At 37.1% G+C, this 21,127-nt stretch overlaps 1 protein-coding gene across 1 annotated transcript in view; it reads left to right on the top strand.

Moving 5' to 3' along the window:
• Nucleotides 1-20,541, top strand: part of Flo2 (flotillin-2) — a 65,581-nt gene extending 45,040 nt beyond the window's left edge. Inside the window, exons 2-11 of the mRNA XM_045744702.2 lie at nt 6,080-6,174; nt 7,033-7,234; nt 7,527-7,645; nt 8,430-8,543; nt 9,353-9,472; nt 9,995-10,102; nt 11,799-11,912; nt 12,700-12,876; nt 18,656-18,802; nt 20,113-20,541. Coding sequence (XP_045600658.1) covers nt 6,080-6,174; nt 7,033-7,234; nt 7,527-7,645; nt 8,430-8,543; nt 9,353-9,472; nt 9,995-10,102; nt 11,799-11,912; nt 12,700-12,876; nt 18,656-18,802; nt 20,113-20,184 — 1,268 coding nt within the window. The 3' untranslated portion in view covers nt 20,185-20,541. The remainder of the gene's footprint in view (nt 1-6,079; nt 6,175-7,032; nt 7,235-7,526; nt 7,646-8,429; nt 8,544-9,352; nt 9,473-9,994; nt 10,103-11,798; nt 11,913-12,699; nt 12,877-18,655; nt 18,803-20,112) is intronic.
• Nucleotides 20,542-21,127: the final 586 nt, after the last annotated feature.

The following is a 21,127-nucleotide window of genomic DNA, read 5'->3' as shown; positions in this document are numbered from 1 at the left end:
ACAGTATACTGTCCCTCTGTGGGTTTACCTGTGACTGACAGTATACTGTCCCTCTGTGGGTTTACCTGTGACTGACAGTATACTGTCCCTCTGTGGGTTTACCTGTGGCTGACAGTATACTGTCCCTCTGTGGGTTTACCTGTGGCTGACAGTATACTGTCCCTCTGTGGGTTATCTGTGGCTGACAGTATACTGTCCCTCTGTGGGTTTACCTGTGGCTGACAGTATACTGTCCCTCTGTGGGTTTACCTGTGACTGACAGTATACTGTCCCTCTGTGGGTTTACCTGTGGCTGACAGTATACTGTCCCTCTGTGGGTTTACCTGTGGCTGACAGTATACTGTCCCTCTGTGGGTTTACCTGTGGCTGACAGTATACTGTCCCTCTGTGGGTTATCTGTGGCTGACAGTATACTGTCCCTCTGTGGGTTTACTTGTGGCTGACAGTATACTGTCCCTCTGTGGGTTTACCTGTGGCTGACAGTATACTGTCCCTCTGTGGGTTTACCTGTGGCTGACAGTATACTGTCCCTCTGTGGGTTTACCTGTGGCTGACAGTATACTGTCCCTCTGTGGGTTTACCTGTGGCTGACAGTATACTGTCCCTCTGTGGGTTTACCTGTGGCTGACAGTATACTGTCCCTCTGTGGGTTTACCTATGGCTGACAGTATTTTTAAGGCTGGTTTTGCTTTGTTTATTCAGTCATGACCAACACCAGTGTTAATCTTGTTTTTTCCAGCCTTGGTGTTGTTGCTTCTCTTAAGAGACTTCCACAGTTCCAGCCCCACCAGTAACATTTCTGGCGAGCCTTGCATGTTGGTGCCTCAGAGAGAGAGAGAGAGAGAGAGAGGGAGGGGGGAAGGGGGAGGAGAGGGAGGGAAGGAGGGAGGGGGGGGGAAGAGAGGAAGGGAGGAGGTAGTATAAAGAAGGGGGGAAAAGTAGCTCGTCTCCCCTCCCCCCCCCCCTGTTATTTATAGCATAGGGGCGGTGACTACTCATTGACGCCATTTCTCCCCTTACCCCTTCGCCATTTTACTCCGCCCCCCCCCCCCTCCCTCACAACACCATACCACAATCCTGGAATATGCAGCTGCTGCCTGGAGTCCATACCTAGTTAAACACAAGACAAAGTTAGAGAAGATTCAGTGGTATGCCACCAGACTAATCCCGGAACTGAGAGGTATGAGCTACGAGGAAAGGCTAAAGTAGCTGAACCTCACGTCCCTGGAAAACAGAAGAGTAAGGGAAGACATGATAACCACCTACAAAATTCTCAGGGGAATTGACAGGGTGGACAAAGACAAACTCTTCAGCACGAGCGGAACACGAACAAGGGGACACAGGTGGAAACTTAGTACCCAGATGAGCCACAGAGACATTAGAAATAATTTTTTCAGTGTCAGAGTAGTTAGTAAATGGAATGCACTAGACAGTGATGTGGTGGAGGCTGACTCCATACACAGTTTCAAATGCAGATATGATAGAGCCCAGTAGGCTCGGGTTGATTGACAGTTGAGAGGCGGGACCAAAGAGCCAGAGCTCAACCCCCGCAAGCACAAATAGGTGAGTACCAACTCATCCTCCCACCTACTCCCTTCCCTATAATCTTCCCCCCCCCTCCCCCACCCACTCTCCCTTTACCCTATCATCTCCTCCCTCCCCCCACCCACTCTCCAGTCCTTCCTTCCCGGCTTGGTGTCATATCTTAAGGTTATCTTAAGGTTATCTTGAGATGATTTCGGAGCTTAGCGTCCCCGCGGCCCGGCCCTCGACCAGGCCTCCTGTTTGTTACACACCTCCAGGAAGCAGCCCGTAGCAATTGTCTCCCAGGTACCTGTTTACTGCTAGGTGAGCAGGAGCATCAGGGTGAAAGAAACTCTGCCCATTTGTTTCCGCCTCCGCCGGGGATCGAACCCGGAAGCGTTTGACTACGCATCCCGAGCGCTGTCCATTCAGCCGTGCTTCTTTTGATAATTACTTAATTTCCCTATTTTCTCCTCCATCCATCTCCTTCCCCACCCACCCACTCTCCTTCCCCACCCACCCACTCTCCATCCCCACCCACCCTCTCTCCCTCCACCCCTCACCCACTCGCCCTCCCATTATCTCTTCTTCCTTTGTCCACTCTCCCTTCCCCATCTAATATTCTTCTCCCTCCCCCCACCCACTCTCCTAGCTTCTTCCCTCCACCCACTCTCTCTACTCTCCTCACCCACTTTCTCTATTTTCCCCACCCACTCTCCCTCCTCTCCCATTCCATTATATGTGCTACCTACACACTGAAATTCCCAGTGAAATCAGTGGAGTTCCGGGTTTGTCGGCCGGATATTAAACTCTGTACCGAGCAAACCCAACGTGCTCATCATTAGCTATGCTGATGATATAATGATACACGCCACTGGGTATGCTACCACACAGAACACTCTTAACTCTGTTTTAGACTCATGTCAGGACCTAGGTTTAGTCATCTCTGCAGAGAAAACAAAGAAACTAAATCGGCGCCTACCCAGGCAGGGAGGAGCTGTTCGCAAGATGCAACTGTATGATGGCTCCCAGCTTGGCTATGTTAAATTAACAGTTTCAGTACTTTGGCCTTGAGGTGCCACTGTATGGTCCTGTTGTATTCAGACTCTGTCGTCAGTATAAAGAGAGGCTCAGAGCTCTCAAGGCTGGTGCAGGTCATCACTCAGGCTTTGGTGCCAGTGTCAGAATTGTCAAAATGATGTACCTTGCATACATTAGATCTTTAGTGGATTATGCTGCACCTATGTTTGCTTTAATGCCTGAAAGAAAGCTTGGAGGGCTTGAAAAAACTGCAGAACGAAGCCTCGAGGATAATCCTTGGCTGCCTTTGTACCACAAAGATACTTAACACGAGAAAGGAATTTTATATTTCGAGCGTCGTTGCTCGTGTTGCTGAAATTAACTGTCAAATTCGTTTAAAAATGCTTAGGCTAGATCATCCTAACCCTTGCACAGAAGCCCTCCAGAATTTATTTATTGAGAGTCAAAATTGTTCCAAATGGATAACTAAAAAGAACTGAACTCAGAATGTATCAGATTTATAATATGTACCAAGAGAGACAACACCAGCACTTTTCTGCACCGTAAGGGATTACACCCTTTTTTTCCAATTTTAATCTCTTCCTTTCCACCCAAGAAGCAAATTAGAGATCAGCCCAAGCTTCGTCTTGAGGCAAAGCTCAACGCCTTAAGCCATACTGATGCTCTGTCCACAGAACATTCTTTCTCAAATCATATACACTGATGGTTCCCTATACCGCCCAATGGGTGTAGCTGGAAGTGCAGTTACACACAGAAATCACAATAGTGTGATGCATCAAATGAATAAATCCACAAGGGCCGTGATGAGGGTTTGAACCTATGTCCGAGAGGATCCCAGACGCTGCCTTAATCGACTGAGCTACAACATGGTCAAAAGAATTGCAACCAGAAGTTCTACTGAACTTACTTGGATCCTGCAGCCTCTCCGAGACACAAACCAGGGTTTTACACAATTCCCCCATGCATTTGAGCTCTATCATGGGGGAATTGTGTAAAACCCTGGTTTGTGTCTCGGAGAGGCTGCAGGATCCAAGTAAGTTCAGTAGAACTTCTGGTTGCAATTATTTTGACCATGTCGTAGCTCAGTCGATTAAGGCAGTGTCTGGGATCCTCTCGGACATAGGTTCAAACCCTTGTCACGGCCCTTGTGGATTTGTTCATTTGAAGTGCAGTTGTCCTGACAATGGGTGATGGCTTATATTTTAAGTGGGGAGTCCGTATAAACAACTGGGCCTCTACCCTTCAGACAGAACTATTTGCCTTGCTTCTTGCACTGAAATGTGTATGTCTCCAAACTTGATACATTAATTGTAAGTGATGCTTTATCATCCTTAATTACTCCCAACTCTTTAAGACATAACTGTAACATGCTCGTGTCTGAAGCTAGACACAAATACAACAAAATTATTAATGACAGTAACAGAGTCCATTGATAATACCCTGGATTAATCCTTGGATAATCCCTGGATAATCCTTGATAATACAATAAAGGTGAAGGTTTCACCTATATTGTATTATCACCCGACCCAGTGCGGGTATAAAATCAACCAGCATTGTAAGATCTGTTCACTTGAGAATGAACCATGGAGGTTCGAAACGTTGTGCAAATTGTATAAATAAGTGTAATACACTCTATAGTAAATCACTTCTTTTCTTCACCTTAAAAGTACGAAAATGAGTTTTGGAGAACTCCTATTTCAACTAAGCCCTGATGCTAAGAAAATAGTTAGAGGGATAGAAGCCCATATATATATATATATATATATATATATATATAATAGGATATATATATATATATATATATATATATATATATATATATATATATATATATATATATATATATATATATATATATATATATATATATATTTAACCAATAGGATAACTTACCAATATTTACTGTTTGAAGCATATAATGGGTGTAGAGTCCTTCCACGTCTTTACAGTATGGATCATCCAATAAAATCAGCAGACTTCTAGATGTTACTACTGCTCGGCTTAGACTCGGTTACAAGTATCTGGGAATTCTCATTATCTGCTGATGTAGACCTGACCAAATGTAAACTGTGTCAACAAAATTATTCACACATCCTCTGATGGAGGGTGTATTCACCTAGTTGTGCTTGTGGGGGTTGAGCTCTGCTCTTTCGGCCTGCCTCTCAACTGTCAATCAATCAAACTGTTACTAAATACTACAAAAAAAAAAAATCCCCCACCCCACCCAACACACACACCCAGGAAGCAGCCCATAACAGCTGTCTAACTCCCAGGTACATATTTATTGCTAGGTAACAGGAGCATCAGGGTGAAAGAAACTCTGCCCATTTTTTTGTGCCATCACCGGGGATCGAACTCGTACCCTAGGATTACGAGTACAGAGCGCTGTCTACTCAGCTATCAGGCCCCATGTGGTGGAGTGCAAAAAGATACGTGAATTCAGAGACAATTCTATTTCAAAGGTTCCAGAGATGTGTAAATATTTCATTCAAAATGATCTGCTACCAAGGGCGCCTGACAGCTGGGTGGACAGCACTTCAGATTCATAGTCCTGAGGTTCCGGGTTCTAAGCAGTAAATAGGAACCTGGGAGTTAGACAGCTGCTACAGGCTGCTTCCCGGCCGCGGGGACGCTAAGCCCCGAAATCATCTCAAGATAACCAGAAATCTTAGCCAAATATCCCCAGTTTGCTAAGTGTAGGTAGTAACTAAGTGATTGTAACCTATCCACTGCTGCCCACTGGATGGGGGCGGTGTGCAGGACAAACAAATCAATTGTGACACTAGGCTCTCCACATGTCAGCTGTTTAATTTAGAAACTGTACTTGTGTCCGGTCTCGAGCCCATTGTTGATGTGACGATGTGCATTGAATTTTGTAACCAGGTGATCAAGATTGTAACTTGCTTAGCTAAATGAATTGTGGGGTTCAGTCCCTGAGCCTATTATGTGCTTCTGTAACCCTTTCCACTACTGCCCACAAGGTGGGGTATTGGGTGCATAATAAATGAACTAAACTAAACTATTTGGTGAGCTGTTTTATGCTTTTACAATTTAATTGAGCTAAATAGAATGTGTTTTGCTTCGTTTGACTGAAAACTTTTGCCTTTAATTTTTAAATCTTTGTTTTGTGTGATGTTAGGGAATAAAAAATAAAAAAAAAATTAGGAGATGAGATTGTCATGCTATTTTCTGATCTTAAATATTTGTTTTAAATGGCTTATTATTTTTCCTCCCTTAAAGTCTGAATAAATTTGGTTCTTACAGACATCATGTAATTTAAGTCTTGTTTCATTACTTCTTGTGTTCATTACAGTACTTCTTGTGTTGGGACAAAACACCTGATTAGGCAATATTCTGTCACAAGTACGACATTTATAACGGCATACAATATGCATCAGTGTTTTGTACAGAGTACTGTACACACTCGCCACAACATCGCCTCTCTTTTCACTTGCTACAACGACTATATCTGCCACAACTGTTTTTATATATATCCATGTTTTTCCTGTTGCAGGCGGGTGCTGCGGAGCCACGACCAAGAAGACTATTGTAGGCGGGTGGGCGTGGGCATGGTGGTTTGTGACAGATGTCCAGCGGCTCTCCCTCGAGGTGTGTACACCTGACCCTTATCCTGCCATATTCTATAATGCATGCGTAGATTAAAGGTTACTGACTCCTTAGAAGGGATGACTGTGAAGCAGGAGGAGTGGGGGGGATGACTGCATGTTGTTCATGGGTTCCAAGAACAGTTAAAAGTTTGGGTTATACATGGTAACTTTGGTAAGGCCTGTTAGTGATGACAAGAGAAAATATTGATTAAATAAAAAGTTATCATCTCCCAACCTCCTCATCATAGAAGTGGGGACAGGATAACTTGGTATAATATCTTAACTTAGTGGCTATCTCAGCTTGGTATTGACCACCAGCCTGGGAGTTCTCGACACATCCTCTTCCAGTTACTTCATTTTTTCTAACTCCTTAAGCATCCTATGATGGATGAGAATTGGGTGATATTGACTTTGGTAGGAAAGCTGTTGCTGTGGGAGTTAAATAATGTCTATGTCTTGAGAAAAAATTACATACAGTATTGTATCTTGCAGAAATGTGTAAATGCATGTTTATTTCTTATTTGCTGGCATAACATTCAGTTTGTTATTATAGGATACAGTATTTAGATCCAAATTCTTTAATCTAGGTTGAGATATTTTTACCTTGCAGAATTTCATGTTCATGCATTTGAAATACCAGTATATACTGTATAAACTAAACTAAATCTAATCTAAATCTAAATCTAAATAAACTAAACCTGTGCTGGTACTGATGTTTCTCTATTCAAAATTATATTAAATATTAAACAATAAAAATATTGAAATCCTAATTTTGTCCAATTCAGTAGGTAATTATTAATACTATGTATACTGTAGTATATTTACAACTACAGTTATCTTTGTGCTACATTATTTGTAGGTAATCACGTTAAACCCAAGATGTGAGAACGTGGAGACGTCGCTGGGCGTGCAGGTGACTGTGACAGGTGTGGCCCAGGTGAAGGTTATGAAGGATTACAAGGTACTGAAAATAGCCTCAGAGCAGTTCTTGGGCATGAGTATTGAAGACATCAAGGGCACCATCCTCATGACACTTGAGGGCCACCTCAGAGCAATTCTCGGTAAGCAGCAATTTTTTATCACGGTGTTTAGTAGGGTCAGAATATTTGTTGTCCTGGTGCGCTGGAAATTACTTATCATATACTATTAATTGTAATGTACATTAGTATAGACAGTTAATTGTTTAAAACTAGATTTTTAATAAGTTTTGGATTGTCCTGTAGTACTGTATTTTATTTACACTTGAGTGGTGTAACTTAAAATTTAACTTTTTATGTACTGTACGTTTATGCAGTACAGTGCACTAAGCATGATTTTTTTTTCATTTCCGTTTATCAATTTCTATTTCCCCAGCCACACTGACTGTTGAAGAGGTTTACCAAGATCGAGACCAGTTTGCTCAGCTGGTACGAGAAGTTGCTGGTATGGACGTGGGAAGGATGGGTATTGAAATACTCTCCTTTACCATTAAGGTAAATTACAATTTAGAATGATATAGCCTGTAACTGTGCTCCTTTTTCAAGCAAGTAATGTCCATTCAGGATACTCTTACTATAACTATTAACAGATTCAGTTACAAGTAGGGTATCCATATTCTCTCAAGATAAACAAAGGGATTTTTACTGAAGGTACTCATGAGTGATAAATGTAGATACATTGAAATGTTTTGCCTGTTTAGTCATAACTCAAGACTCCACACACAGTTAACATAAATAAAAAATGAAGGTTTCAAAGATTGTGTTAAATATTTTTAGACATAAAAATCACTAGTGTTTTAATGTATGGAATGGTATTGTGTGTGCTATATTTTATATGAAAAATTTTGTTACAGTATTAACCAACACCTAAAAATTTATATTCACATTTTAGTTAGTTAATTTTTAATTAATACTTCTAGTTTCAATTCAGATATATACATACAAGAATTTGAGATTTTTCAAATTTGTTTTACTGTACTTGGATAATAAATGTTTTAGTATTAAATTAGCTTATCAATTTTAAACAAGTTACAGTAAAAATAATTGACAATAAATTTTACATTTATTGAATTGTTTGTTGATATTTGTGTTCATAAGACAGTGAACAACATAAGTGCATGAATATCAGTGGTAAAATGTGAAAATATTTAGTCGTACAGTGTAGGATATATACCCAGTAATATTGTAACAGGATTTAGTACAGTAGTTTAACAATTTTGACTAAGTCTACTGAAAAGTTATGTAGTAAGTAATGTTCAACAAAACATTAAACATTCAGGATGTGTATGATCGAGTGGAGTACTTGTCATCCCTGGGCAAGTCTCAGACTGCAGCAGTCAAGAGAGATGCTGACATTGGTGTGGCTCAGGCCAACAGGGATGCTGGCATCAGGGTACGTTCGTCACACTCCCAAATAAAGAGGGAGCTTTATTCCTCTTGTCTTTTTTGTTGGTTACCCTGTATTTTACCTCAATTCACTTGAAAGCCAGTGTTAATAGTGGCCTTGAAGGGTAAAGAAAGCCTTCGTATCACGAACATCTCACCATACTGTACTGAATTTTCTCTGTTGCATTTTTGAGTTGAGTGCTGTTGTAGCATCAGATGTGTTGCTCTCTTGAAACAGTAATTGGCATTCTTTTCTGAAAAATTGCTTTTAAATAAACTTGAAGTTGTCTTTAATTTGTGTAGCACTGTTCACAGTGAAAAAATGATCATGGTATAAGTTTTCTAATCAGTCAAGTATCTGCAGTGTTTGAGTTATTATTCTTGTATTGAAGGCATGTTGTCTTAGTATTTAAAATTGCTTAGTTCTGGGATGATTTGGGTCTCTATGGATTGTATAAAGCAAGAATGCGGAGCAAAATGTAGAAAATAAGAACAACAAAAAAGATAGTTTAATACAAATTAATTAAAGCTTTTGTCAATGGGGTGTTGACATTTTCTGTGCTTAAAATAGTTGAATTTATGATTTAAACATTGATATACTATGCCCTGCATACAAGATTTAATGCTTAATATGGAAATATAGTTACTGTACAGTACAATCAGAGTAAGGATACATCATTATATTGTTCTGTGTAGCATTGTATAAAGTGTTATTAATTAAGATAACATCCAACATAATCTTTGTTCATTGAGTTGTATATTTTATTGGTTTTTGGTGTAATTTGTATACTGTATATTAAACTATTTTGATTATAGGAAGCTGAAGCTGAAAAAACAGCAATGGATGTAAAGTACAACACAGACACAAAAATTGAAGACAACGCTAGAATGTACAAACTACAAAAGGCCCAGTTTGACCGAGAAATTAATACTGCGGTAAGTTTATTGAACTTGACATTTCCTCATAAATATTATATTAGTCTAGGGGGCCAATTCATATACAGTAATTTCAATTAAATGTCTTGTTTGAGGTTACTGCACTGATATTAAGATTCATCTCTTTGCTGTCTCTTAAACCAAGATCACTATCAATTCTCCTTTTATTCTCATCAGTCATTGTCCTTTCTCATAACGTAACTTTAAGTTTGTTACATCTCATTATGGTGATGCACCATGTATCTATCATTGTCTTATTTTACATAACACTGTTATGTAATCAGGCAATCATTTAGGATATTCTTCTTATCACTTTTTCATTGTATATGCTACATACTGTACTTTACATGCCTCTCTATAGGCACATATGTATTTGGTTATATTTATTGCATTTAGTACTGTATGTAATTAATTACAAATATTACATTAATTACATAATTACTTATTTCTACAGTTGATGGGCCCTTGCATGATTTTAAAGGGTATTATTGGCCAAGTTTTTATTTAATTTTAATTTTTCAGAAAGCAGAAGCCCAGTTGGCTTACGAACTCCAGTCAGCGAAAACACGACAGAAAATCAGAAATGAGGAAATTGCTATTGAAGTTGTGGAGAGGAGAAAGCAGATTGAGGTAAACATTTTGCTAAAACTATAATTTATTCATGTCTTAAATTAATCTATCTATATTGAGCTAAATGTCTTGTATAGTCACTTACAATGTCTTGTAAGTGACGCGCTGTCATTTTCTCTGTTTGCTGTGGGTGCTAAGGCAGGCTTTTGGACTTTAGATGCATTTATGCCTCTAGAGAATTCTATTGCGAACACAATGATACCAAAATGAAAGACCTAGGACGAGAATTGAGGTGACCAAAATGAAAAGAATGTACACATTTTATTGCTCTTGCGCGATCCTGGATAACTCGCTCTCACTTTCTGATTGCTGCGAGTGGTAAGCCGGGTTTTTGGAGTTTATATGCATTTACACCTCTAGAGAATTCTATTGTGAGCACATTCATACCAAATTGAAAAACCTATGACGAGAATTGAGGTGACAAAGTTGAAAAGAGTATACACTTCTCAGTATTACTGCGCTCTCTAATGGAAGGCCTGGAGCTCTCTTCTGAGTAACCGTGGCCTGCTTTCATCACGTCGGCGGGTGGAGAGTGCTACGGTTTTTGACATTATATGCATATACCCCTGTTGGGAATTCTATTGCAAACACATTGATACCAAAATGAAAGACCTAGGACCAGAATTGAGGTAACCAAAGTGAAAAATGTACACATTTTATTGATCTTGCACGCTCCCGGGTAACTCGTTCTCACTTTCTCTGTTTGCTGCGGGTGGTAAGCCGAGCTTTTGGAGTTTACATTCATTTAAGCCTCTAGATAATTCTAATGCGAACACATTGATACCAAATTTAATATCTTAGGGTGAGAATTGAGGTGACAAAGTTGAAAAGAGTATACACTTTTCAGAATTACCGCGCACTCCCGTAAAATGCCAAACGCCATCTGGGGTAGTGTGGCGCTCGTGGGCCCAAAGCGCCAAAGTGTTAAGGGTTTTTCCCACACCTTGCCTGAAATGCTGTGCGTATTAGTAGCTTAAGGTATAATATGTACTAGCTCTATCTAGAATCTAACATTCTGTTTGTAACTCATTTTGAATGTACAGTATGTACTTTTACATGAATAAACATTATCTTATTATATTATCATCATCTTATATATAAGTTGTTCAAGAACTGGCACACACAAGTCTCTAAGCCGAGCAATTTACATCTGTGGTGAGCCAGTTACGTAATTACTAATCATGTACCCAACACTCATCCAATGGGCAGTTGTGGAAAGTTTAGCCATGTGCATACACTATCTGCAGTAAGCAAGCTTTGGATATTTGGCTAAGCTTTCTGGTAGTACAGTACATCATTTGAATGAAATACTTAAATGTTTCTTGAACATTTGGAATAGTTATCTTTGAATTTTGCAATTTTTTCTCATTCAGTTACATAGTAATGGAAGGTATGTGAATAGCTCTGCTGATAGAACTCATTTGGTTAGATCTACTTCAGCAGGTGTTGCAAACTACCAAAGGTACTTGTAGCCGAGCCAATGTCTAGCAGTAGTACAGTCTAGAAGTCTGCTGACCTTATTGGATGACCAATAGATATCTCTCTTCATGCATAATATAGTACTGTAGTAAAATGTATATATTTATAAATAAATGTTTCCAGTTATGCCATCCCAATGATTCATTCTTGATTGCCTTCATGCAGTTGAATATACAGTAAATCTATTTTATTTTATTATATCTATTCCTGAGTTTAGGTTGAAGAGCAAGAAATCAAAAGAAAGGAGAAGGAGTTAATGGCCACAGTTCGCCTGCCTGCTGAGGCCGAGAGTTACCGTGTAGAAACCATAGCACAAGGCAAACGTACACAGGTAAGGTTCATGTTGTTATATTAAAACTGTTACATGAGGTAGATATATGCAGGTAAATTATTAGTCACCATGTACACATGCTTGTACTAAACATATAAATTATAAATAAACATTTATTGCAATCAATCATATATTGTTTCTGCTGTATTGTGCCTACCAATTTGTTGTCAACTACCATTTTAAGCTGTCATTGCAATCAATCATAGCTATCTATGTGCTTTAATATACTGTACCTATATTTTTCTCTCATCTTCTTTTTTTTCATTCCATGTAATCTGTTTTCATTTTTTTGTCTATAAACTTTTCAAGTATTTACCTCCTTAAAATTTTCTTAGATTAAGGACCTGCCCGAAACGCTGCGCGTGCTAGTGGCTTTACAAGACTGTAATTACCATATTTGTATCCTCACATTCCTTATGTACATTCTTGTATATGCATAAATAAATAAATAAATAAATAAATAAATTCTAGAAAGTAGAGACCACTACATAAGTACTCATTAAAATCATCTAGATAACGTAGAGGTGTGCAGGTGAAAGAAAAATTATAGTATGAAAGCACAGGCATGTAAAGTGAGTTTCCATATAGAAGTTATCGTATAAGGCAGATGTAGGATTAGATTAGTTACTATTTAAGAAGCATTGCAAAGAATTGCTGGTAATAGATATTTTAATATTACCTTTTATACTGTGTATATATTTCATTTTGTAACAATGAAAGTAAAAAATGGTGTAATAATGATATGCAAATTAGTATTTAGCTTTTGTAATTTCTTATTTGTTTGTAGACTGTGGAAGCAGCCAGGGCCGAGGCCGAGAGGATAAGGCGCATCGGTGAGGCGGAGGCCTATAGTGTGGAAGCGGTGGGCAAGGCTGAAGCGGAGAGCATGAAACTGAAGGCTTTGGCCTATAAACAATATGGAGAAGCTGCAATTATGTCCATGGTGTTGGACAGCTTGCCTCAGGTAATTTATTTAATGAATTGCATTCAATTTTTGTTAAATTATGAATGACTGAATATATTAATAGTGTATAGTAGATTGTATTTAGAGTGATCAGTAACTAAACAAACAAACTGATCATTTGACCAAGTAATTGAATTGTACACATGGACAAGTAATTGAATTGTACAGTGTAAGTAAATTACGTAATCATTTTAAATTTGTAACATTAATCCTCTCTAGTGTGCTTTCAGCAAGATCTACTGTGACTTGTCGTAAAGTAATGCAACAGTCTATCAGTTTGTTCATGTTTTGTTTATGTACTGTACCATGTTCTTATCCTCATTTCATAGCAGCATGCACGCGGCACTCTTCATCATATTTGTGCTTGTTATCTTTTGTAACAATGTTTCTTTTTTTAAATTAGATTTTGATAAACAGAATCAAACTTAAAAAAGAATTATATATATATATATATATATATATATATATATATATATATATATATATATATATATATATATATATATATATATATATATATATATATATATATATACATATATATATATATATATATATATATATATATATATATATATATATATATATATATATATATATATATATATATATATATATATATATATATATATATATATATATATATATATATATATATATATATTATAATATACTGCATCAGCTATTCCAAGGGAATCCTTAGTCTTTAGTACAGTATTGGTGAATGGTTCATGCTGCATCCATGTAAACAATAGTTATTATGGTTATCAGTGGATCATGTTACATCCATGCAAACAATAGTTATTACAGTTATCAGTGAATCATGTTACATCCATGTAAACAACAGTTATCACAGTTATTGAGTGAATCATGTTGCATCCATGTGACTATGTGAACAATAGTTATCATAGTTATCAAATAAATCATGATGCATTCATGTAAACAACAGTTATCAAGTAAATAACAGTCTCTGTGGCGTAGTGGTAAGACACTCGCCTGGCGTTTCGCGAGCACTTTGGCCTGGGTTCGTATCCTGGCCGGGGAGGATTTATTGGGTATCAATCCATAACTGTAGCCTCTGTTAAGTGATTTTGCAGGTCATATTCCTGGGAATATTAGGATTAAGGACTTGCCCAAAATGCTATGCGTGCTAGTGGCTGTACAAGATTTTAAGTACTCTTGTATATATAAATAAAAAAAAATCATGATGCATCCATGTAAACAACAGTTATCATAGTTAACAAGTGGATCAAGATGCATGTAAACAAGTTATCACAGTTATCAAGTGGATCATGACACATGTAAACAACAGTTATCACGGTTATCAAGTGGATCAAGATGCATGTAAACAACAGTTATCACGGTTAACAAGTGGATCATGACACATGTAAACAACAGTTATCACAGTTATCAAGTGGATCATGATGCATGTTAACAACAGTTATCACAGTTATCAAGTGGATCAAGATGCATGTAAACAACGGTTATCATGGTTATCAAGTGGATCATGACGCATGTAAACAACAGTTGTCACAGTTATCAAGTGGATCATGACGCATGTAAACAATGGTTATCACAGTTATCAAGTGGATGTTGTAAGTTTCACTGGGTCCTGTGGTGTTTGTTGCAGCTGTTCATTCTAATTTTAAGTTAATAAATACAATTTGTAAATTTTTTAATAAAAACTATGAAGGGAGAAAATATAAAAGTACCGTAGGTTATGTTGCAAATCACACAAAACCAAAACGGAATATCAAATCGAGAGAGAGAGAGACAGAGACAGAGAGAGAGGCAGAAACAGAGACAGAGACAGAGACAGGGAGAGAGTGGAAATATCAAAGGTCTGCAGTGTTAAAGTAGTTGAGTCAGTGCTCCCTATAGCAGCAAATGCAAGAGGAAGCATACAGATCTTTTGTACAGTACAGTGCTTTAAGATACATCATTATTTTGTGGTACAGATTATTTTCCACTGACTAAATTATCATGTTTCATTGGCAAAATCAAGATACCTTAATAAATAATGACAAATGCATGAATAAATGCAACTCAACATGCACGAATAAATAAAGACAAATCAAGATGCACTACAAGTCCTTGCCACAACCTCAACAGCCAATGATGTTACGGAGGGAGCAACATGCAGGCTGCTAAATGAGTTTGTCTAATTGTTTAATCTAATGATAAATATTTAATAGAGCTGCATGAATAAAAAATTCAAATTCAAAAAAATTCAAATGTTTATTCAGGTAAAGTACATACATACAAGGTGTGATACAAACATTGATGGATTTATAGATAGAGCTAGTACATACAATGCCTAAAGCCACTGTTACGCAAAGCGTTTCGGGCAGGAAAAACACTTAAGACTAAAACTTGATACTAATTGAGATTTTGAATTTGAATTTGAATTTTGAAAAAATTGCTCTTGAAAATCCACCAAAAAAATTTTGAAAATCCACCAAGAATTACTCTGAGGTGGCCCTCAAGTGTCATGAGGATGGTGCCCTTGATGTCTTCAATACTCATGCCCAAGAACTGCTCTGAGGCTATTTTCAGTTAATCACCTAGATTAAGCTCCACTGAGTCTGACCAGTAGCTAATTGAGTGACCACAGATAGGGGGATCTCAATAAGCCTAATAATTATCCTTTGCCTGCTATGCATTTGTCAAAATGATCTCCAACTCCTGGCCCACTATGTGCACAGTAATTCTTGATGTGCATAATTTATTGTATTGAGCAGTGTAACCAAGTTTTATAAAAAGACAGCTTATAAAAGTGTTCTTTATACTGTATGGTATAGTTTAAGTATTGTCTATAAGTGAGAATAATGCACACAAAGTAGCCATATCAAGCCTTCATCTCCGTGGATGCCACTTGATACATTAAACTGTGTATTATCAAATACTGTCTAATAATAATATTGTGCTCAGATTTGTAATTTGTAATTGATAAACGTTGCCTCGTAATTAGTAAACGATATCCAAGTTCAGAATTATGCAAAATGTTTTCACAAATCTGAAAAAGTTTTTAAATTTATTTATTAAGCATTTGTAGCATATTGTAGTAATTCATAGTCTTTTATAAGTTTTATGCATATGGTATATTCAAGAACTTGTTTTCATGCATTATTTTAAACAGCATGAACTGCTTGCTGTCTAATATACACTGAGATTCATTCCCATCACCGTACCGTCGACCACTTCTCTGCTGTTGCCGTGGGATGCTTGTCAAACTGGTTATAATTTTTGCAGTGTGAAAGCTCACCTCTATTCCACGTGTAAATAGAGTTTATAATGATGAGATATTTCTGCCATGGGTCAGCAGCCTCTCTAGATTTTGCTCCCCAGGTTTTGGTGAAAAAACACAATGTTATTTTATGTACAGTATATGCTGTAATGTGTATATATATCCTAGCATTCATGTATACTTACTGTATTACTAAGTACCATAATCATCTTACAAATTAAAGTTTATCATAATATAGTATACTATACATTGAATAGTATAATTTTCTTGAAGTACAGTACAGTATTATATATGCTCTAGGTAAACTTTTATTCTCGTACATGTGTAAACAACTAGCATACTGCTATAGTTATTTTAGCATGCATTATTCAAATTAATAATTATATTGATAAATGATTGAGGGTCATTTTTTAAACTGAATGGCATGATCGTCACATGTGTCAATATTTATGTGTGAGAAATAAAATTATTTGTATTGAAACTGAGGTGGGACTCACCGTGGAGTCCGTGGAGTCCCCGTGGATATAGTCTTTAGACATAAGATCAACACAGGCTTGTGCGTAATTTTACATCCTAGTCCTGCAAGAAAAAAAATGTCATGAAAAGAGAGCAGGTATTGTATACATTGGACACTTGATACAACAGATACACATTACTGGAAACCCTGTTTATTATCAAATGATGTATTTTTTTTTAATAACATTGATTCATTCCACTGTCAAAATTTATGTTGATTAAAAATATGCTCAAATTTGTTGTGGATAACAATGAACCAGAAGTGCTGATTTGGGTTGTGGCCACTGGTACAGTATTAATATTTGTTTCACTTACAGTCTGCAAAGTGCTTTAAATTCAATTAACAAAGTACTGTACTGTACAGTACTTCATAATACTAATTTAAAGATCGCCCAAATATGAATACAGAAACATAACCACCCAAAACATCAGCTATTTCTGCCTTACTTTTTGTTGACTTGCTGCTGTGCTTTAATAGCATTATATCAGTTTCACTGCATTGCATAAATTTATGATCTTTCATAGAGTTGTTCCACTCTCCTTCATCCTAAGGTAAGATCCATCCTGGCACCAAAGGAATGGACCATGATAGTCAGGGGAGAATGATAATTGACAAAATTGCAACATGGATATTTTTTAAGTGTTCCACTGGGTTATATTGGTTTTAGGATGGCAGTGGAGAAGATCTTAGTCCTTCCAATAGTTATTACAGAAAGTTCATTCATAAATATTCAAAGCCTTTCCAGGCTCCTACTTGGCCTTACAAATTCCACTACGTAGTATCAATTTTTCCACTTGAAGGCTACCCCTTTCCTCCATCAGATGGCAACATCTACATTAACACCTGGGCTCCCCTTCCTTGGAGCCTAATCACATTTTTCCTGTTTGATTTTCATGATAGTTTGATAAGCTTAAGACTGGATTCAGTTAAGTGCCTTGTTTTCATTATCAAAAGCTTTGTTTTACTGTAAAATAGGCTCATACTTTATATATTTAGAAGACTTCTTGTGCATATACAGTATAGACAAGTTTTTGTTTCTTAATGTAACTGCCTGGCAATCCAAATTTTCCTTCTCTGTTCCAGTTCCGTTTGCTCTGTTTAAGGGTGAGCTGTTTGTTTACTCCTCAAGGTCTAGGTTTAACCTAGCTCTTTAAGGCTCCCTGGGATTTGTTTTTATTTAGTTTATTTCGGTCATGGGTTACCTTCACCCATTCAGCATAGCTTGGACCTTCATTTCTGATCTCTTTGTGTACCAAGTATCTTTATTTTGGTCAGTTAGAATATGACTGGGTTTCAAACTTGGAACACAGGTGTGTTTCATGGGTGCTACTATCTGTTGGTGGTACAGGGTAGTGAACAGATGGACAAACTGGTGATGTGCAAGATTGTGAAAGGACCTGTGCAAGACTTGCACAGGTCCTAGGCTGGACTGAGCATTTCTCCAGTACCTCCCTAGCAGTAGTATGACCAAACAAATATTTTAAAAAGTTCCTATTGTGGCAGGGCAGAATGTCACCCACTTATGACTTGCCATCTTTTTATGATCTGGGTGGGCTTTTTCTTTGGGAGCATCTGATGGTCTAGCTCAGAAAATAGCTTTTTATTTTACAATAAAGCCTGAATTTCTGTTATTACATAGAAACAATGCATTTAATATAAGGCCATGTAGCATTGAGCATTGACTATATATTTATAATTTAAGTGCATTTTTAAGTGTTTCTTAAAAGATATAAAATTATGTACCTGTAATCGACAGTAATTCAGAAGTATATATTATGGTGCTTATATGTCTTAAGTGATAATCAATTATTTTGTCACAAAATATATAAAGTACATATATGTTTTTATTTTTTGTATCTTTTGGAATACTTGAACTCATCTCTGACCTTAAAATAATTGTGCATATTGTGCTGTTTCTGATTCTTCTTCATTATATGGTGTTTGCACTGCAGCTGCATGGATCTTTCACTCCATTCAAACAAAAATACAACATATTTCTTACAATTAATTTTCAGATTGCTGCTGAAATTGCTGCTCCATTGGCCAAGACTGAGGAAATTGTGATGGTTGGTGGAGGGGATACCATGAGCAATGCCATTACCAAGATGTGTGGTGAGCTTCCCCCAGCTGTCCATGCCCTTACTGGTGTTGACATTACTAAGGTACACTATGTCTTTCAGAACCCCTAATATACAGCCTTTATGTACAGTGAAATTCTTTGGTTTATTTCCTGTAGTATGCTTCACTACTGAAGTCAGCTTATGCAGGCTTTAGATATGAAACGAAATAAACTCGACAGGTGAAATAGTCTATTTTCATTTTCATTTTATCATTTTTAGCTTATAAAATAATTAGAATATGTGTTGCATGTAAAATATTCAGTGGACACGGCTTGTCTGTTCCAAACTGTTAATTATTGTAGGGACTGCTTGTTTCTTTGAGACATCTTGATTCTTATGTAGAAATGTAATATCATCACTACAACCAGCAGGTATTACAGTGGATACATGATTTTTATATCCAACATTGTGGTGTAGTGCACATGCATTTTTAATTAGCTGCAAAATGTTTTCTATATTTACACGTTATTTTTGTGTTGCATGGTTGACTACTTGTTGAATATTCTGAAGATCAGTATCCCCACAGCCTTGTCTCTGACCAGGCCTCCTGGTTACTGGTCTGATCAACTAGGCTTTTTGATGCGGCTGCTCACAGCCTGACATAAAGAGTCACAAACTGGTTAATCAGGTGTTTGTCGAGTTCCCTTTTGATCACTGCGAGAGGTTGACCAGTCATGCCTCGTATATGTAGGGAAAGAGTGTTTTAAAGTCTTGGGCCTTTGATGTTGTTCTCTTGCAGCATGCCTATTGCACCTCTTCTTTTCAGTGGTGGATATTTTCCACATCCGGCCATGCCTTCTGGTATCATGTGTTATTTCTGTGTGCATATTTGAAACTTGTCCTTTTAATATTTTCCAAGTGTAAATAATTATGTATCTTTCCTGCCTGTGCTTTAGGGAATAGATTTAAAATTGATAGGGGTCCCAGTAATTTAGATGTTTTAGTGAGTAGATTCTAATGTTAAAGGATCTTTGCACGCTCTCCAGGTCAACCATTTTCCCAGGTTTGAATGGGGCTGTTAGTGTGCAACAGTATTCCACTGTAGAGAGCACCGATGTCTTGAAAAGTATCATCATCGATGTTGCGTCTCTTGTTTGGAAGATTATTGTTATCCAACCTGACATTTTTTTTGCGGTTTTGACAACAACTTTGTTGTTTTTTTTAAAAGTAATGTCTTCTGACATGATTGCTCCTAAATCTTTTACATTGCTTTTTTCTTTCAGTAGTGTGATTTGAATGTGTTTTGTAGGTGGTTTCCTGCTTTGATGTTTTGATATATGGTGAGTATATTTATAGACAAATTACTGATAGATGGATAGAGAGTGTTTTATTGAAGTGATTTATGTTTACAGGTGCTAGCATCACTGCCAGGAGCCACAGTGACACCGTCAGGTCCCCCACGTGTTGCTCCCACTGCTGTGTAACAGCCTTAGTCACCGCAGGGACAGCCAGTGTCAGTAATGCCAGTACAGTAACAAAGGTGTCTGGAGGGACATTTAAGGAAAACACATTTCATTCTCTTAGTTTAATGTTTATTCAAACTATATCATAATACTGTAACAATTAGATGCTGTTCTCAAGAAAAAACACAAAAACATTTAAATTTCTTATAAGGATGTGCTCATTCATTATTAAAAAGGCTATTTTAATGCAATCCTGTCAGATTTGTGTCTTCTGCTAGTTATTGAAATACCAGATGATTTTTCTCTCAGTATTTTTATAAGAGCTCTTTGCATATGTATGCTACTTTAAGGAAAATAAACTTTTTAAAGGAAGTTCAATTTTTTATGATTTGTGATTACCCCATTTAAATAATGCTTGTTAACTTAGGAGATTATTAAATTATATTTTTAACTTGACATGGTACAGTTGTGGTTGAGTTGTAAAAGTTAATTACATATCTTGTATAATATGAGTTTAACATTAGTACTGTAACTCAGTGTTGAGTTACAGTAAACAATATTTCAACATTTTTAATTAATGTTTTAGCTATTGGCTGAAGACAAATTTAACAATATTTTGATACTTTTTGTGTATGTAGGTATGTATGTGTTACTAGTATTATTGTTTAGAAAGTATGAATTCAAATGAATTTGAAGATGATATCAACGTTATTTAGCTTAGGGGACTTGTGTTGTCGTGCAGAGATCATAAATAAGGAACATACAGTAACGCCTCATTTTTTGCCTGGGATGTGTTTTTGAAAATGCAAATATCTTTGCAAAAAACTTTGCAAACATCAAACTTTGAGATATAAGGTTAAAAAAAAGATGTGTTCCACAGACCTAAAATTCCACTTTTATCTCACTATAACACCTACTGGAACATTATTACTAAGTACTTCTGCCACCTTCTATTACAATACAC

The sequence above is a fragment of the Procambarus clarkii genome, chromosome 22 (genome assembly GCF_040958095.1).
Source record: "Procambarus clarkii isolate CNS0578487 chromosome 22, FALCON_Pclarkii_2.0, whole genome shotgun sequence".
NCBI classification, from domain to species: Eukaryota; Metazoa; Arthropoda; class Malacostraca; order Decapoda; family Cambaridae; genus Procambarus; species Procambarus clarkii.
Note: the sequence above shows the minus strand (reverse complement) of the source record. Positions and strands in the feature narration are given on the sequence as shown.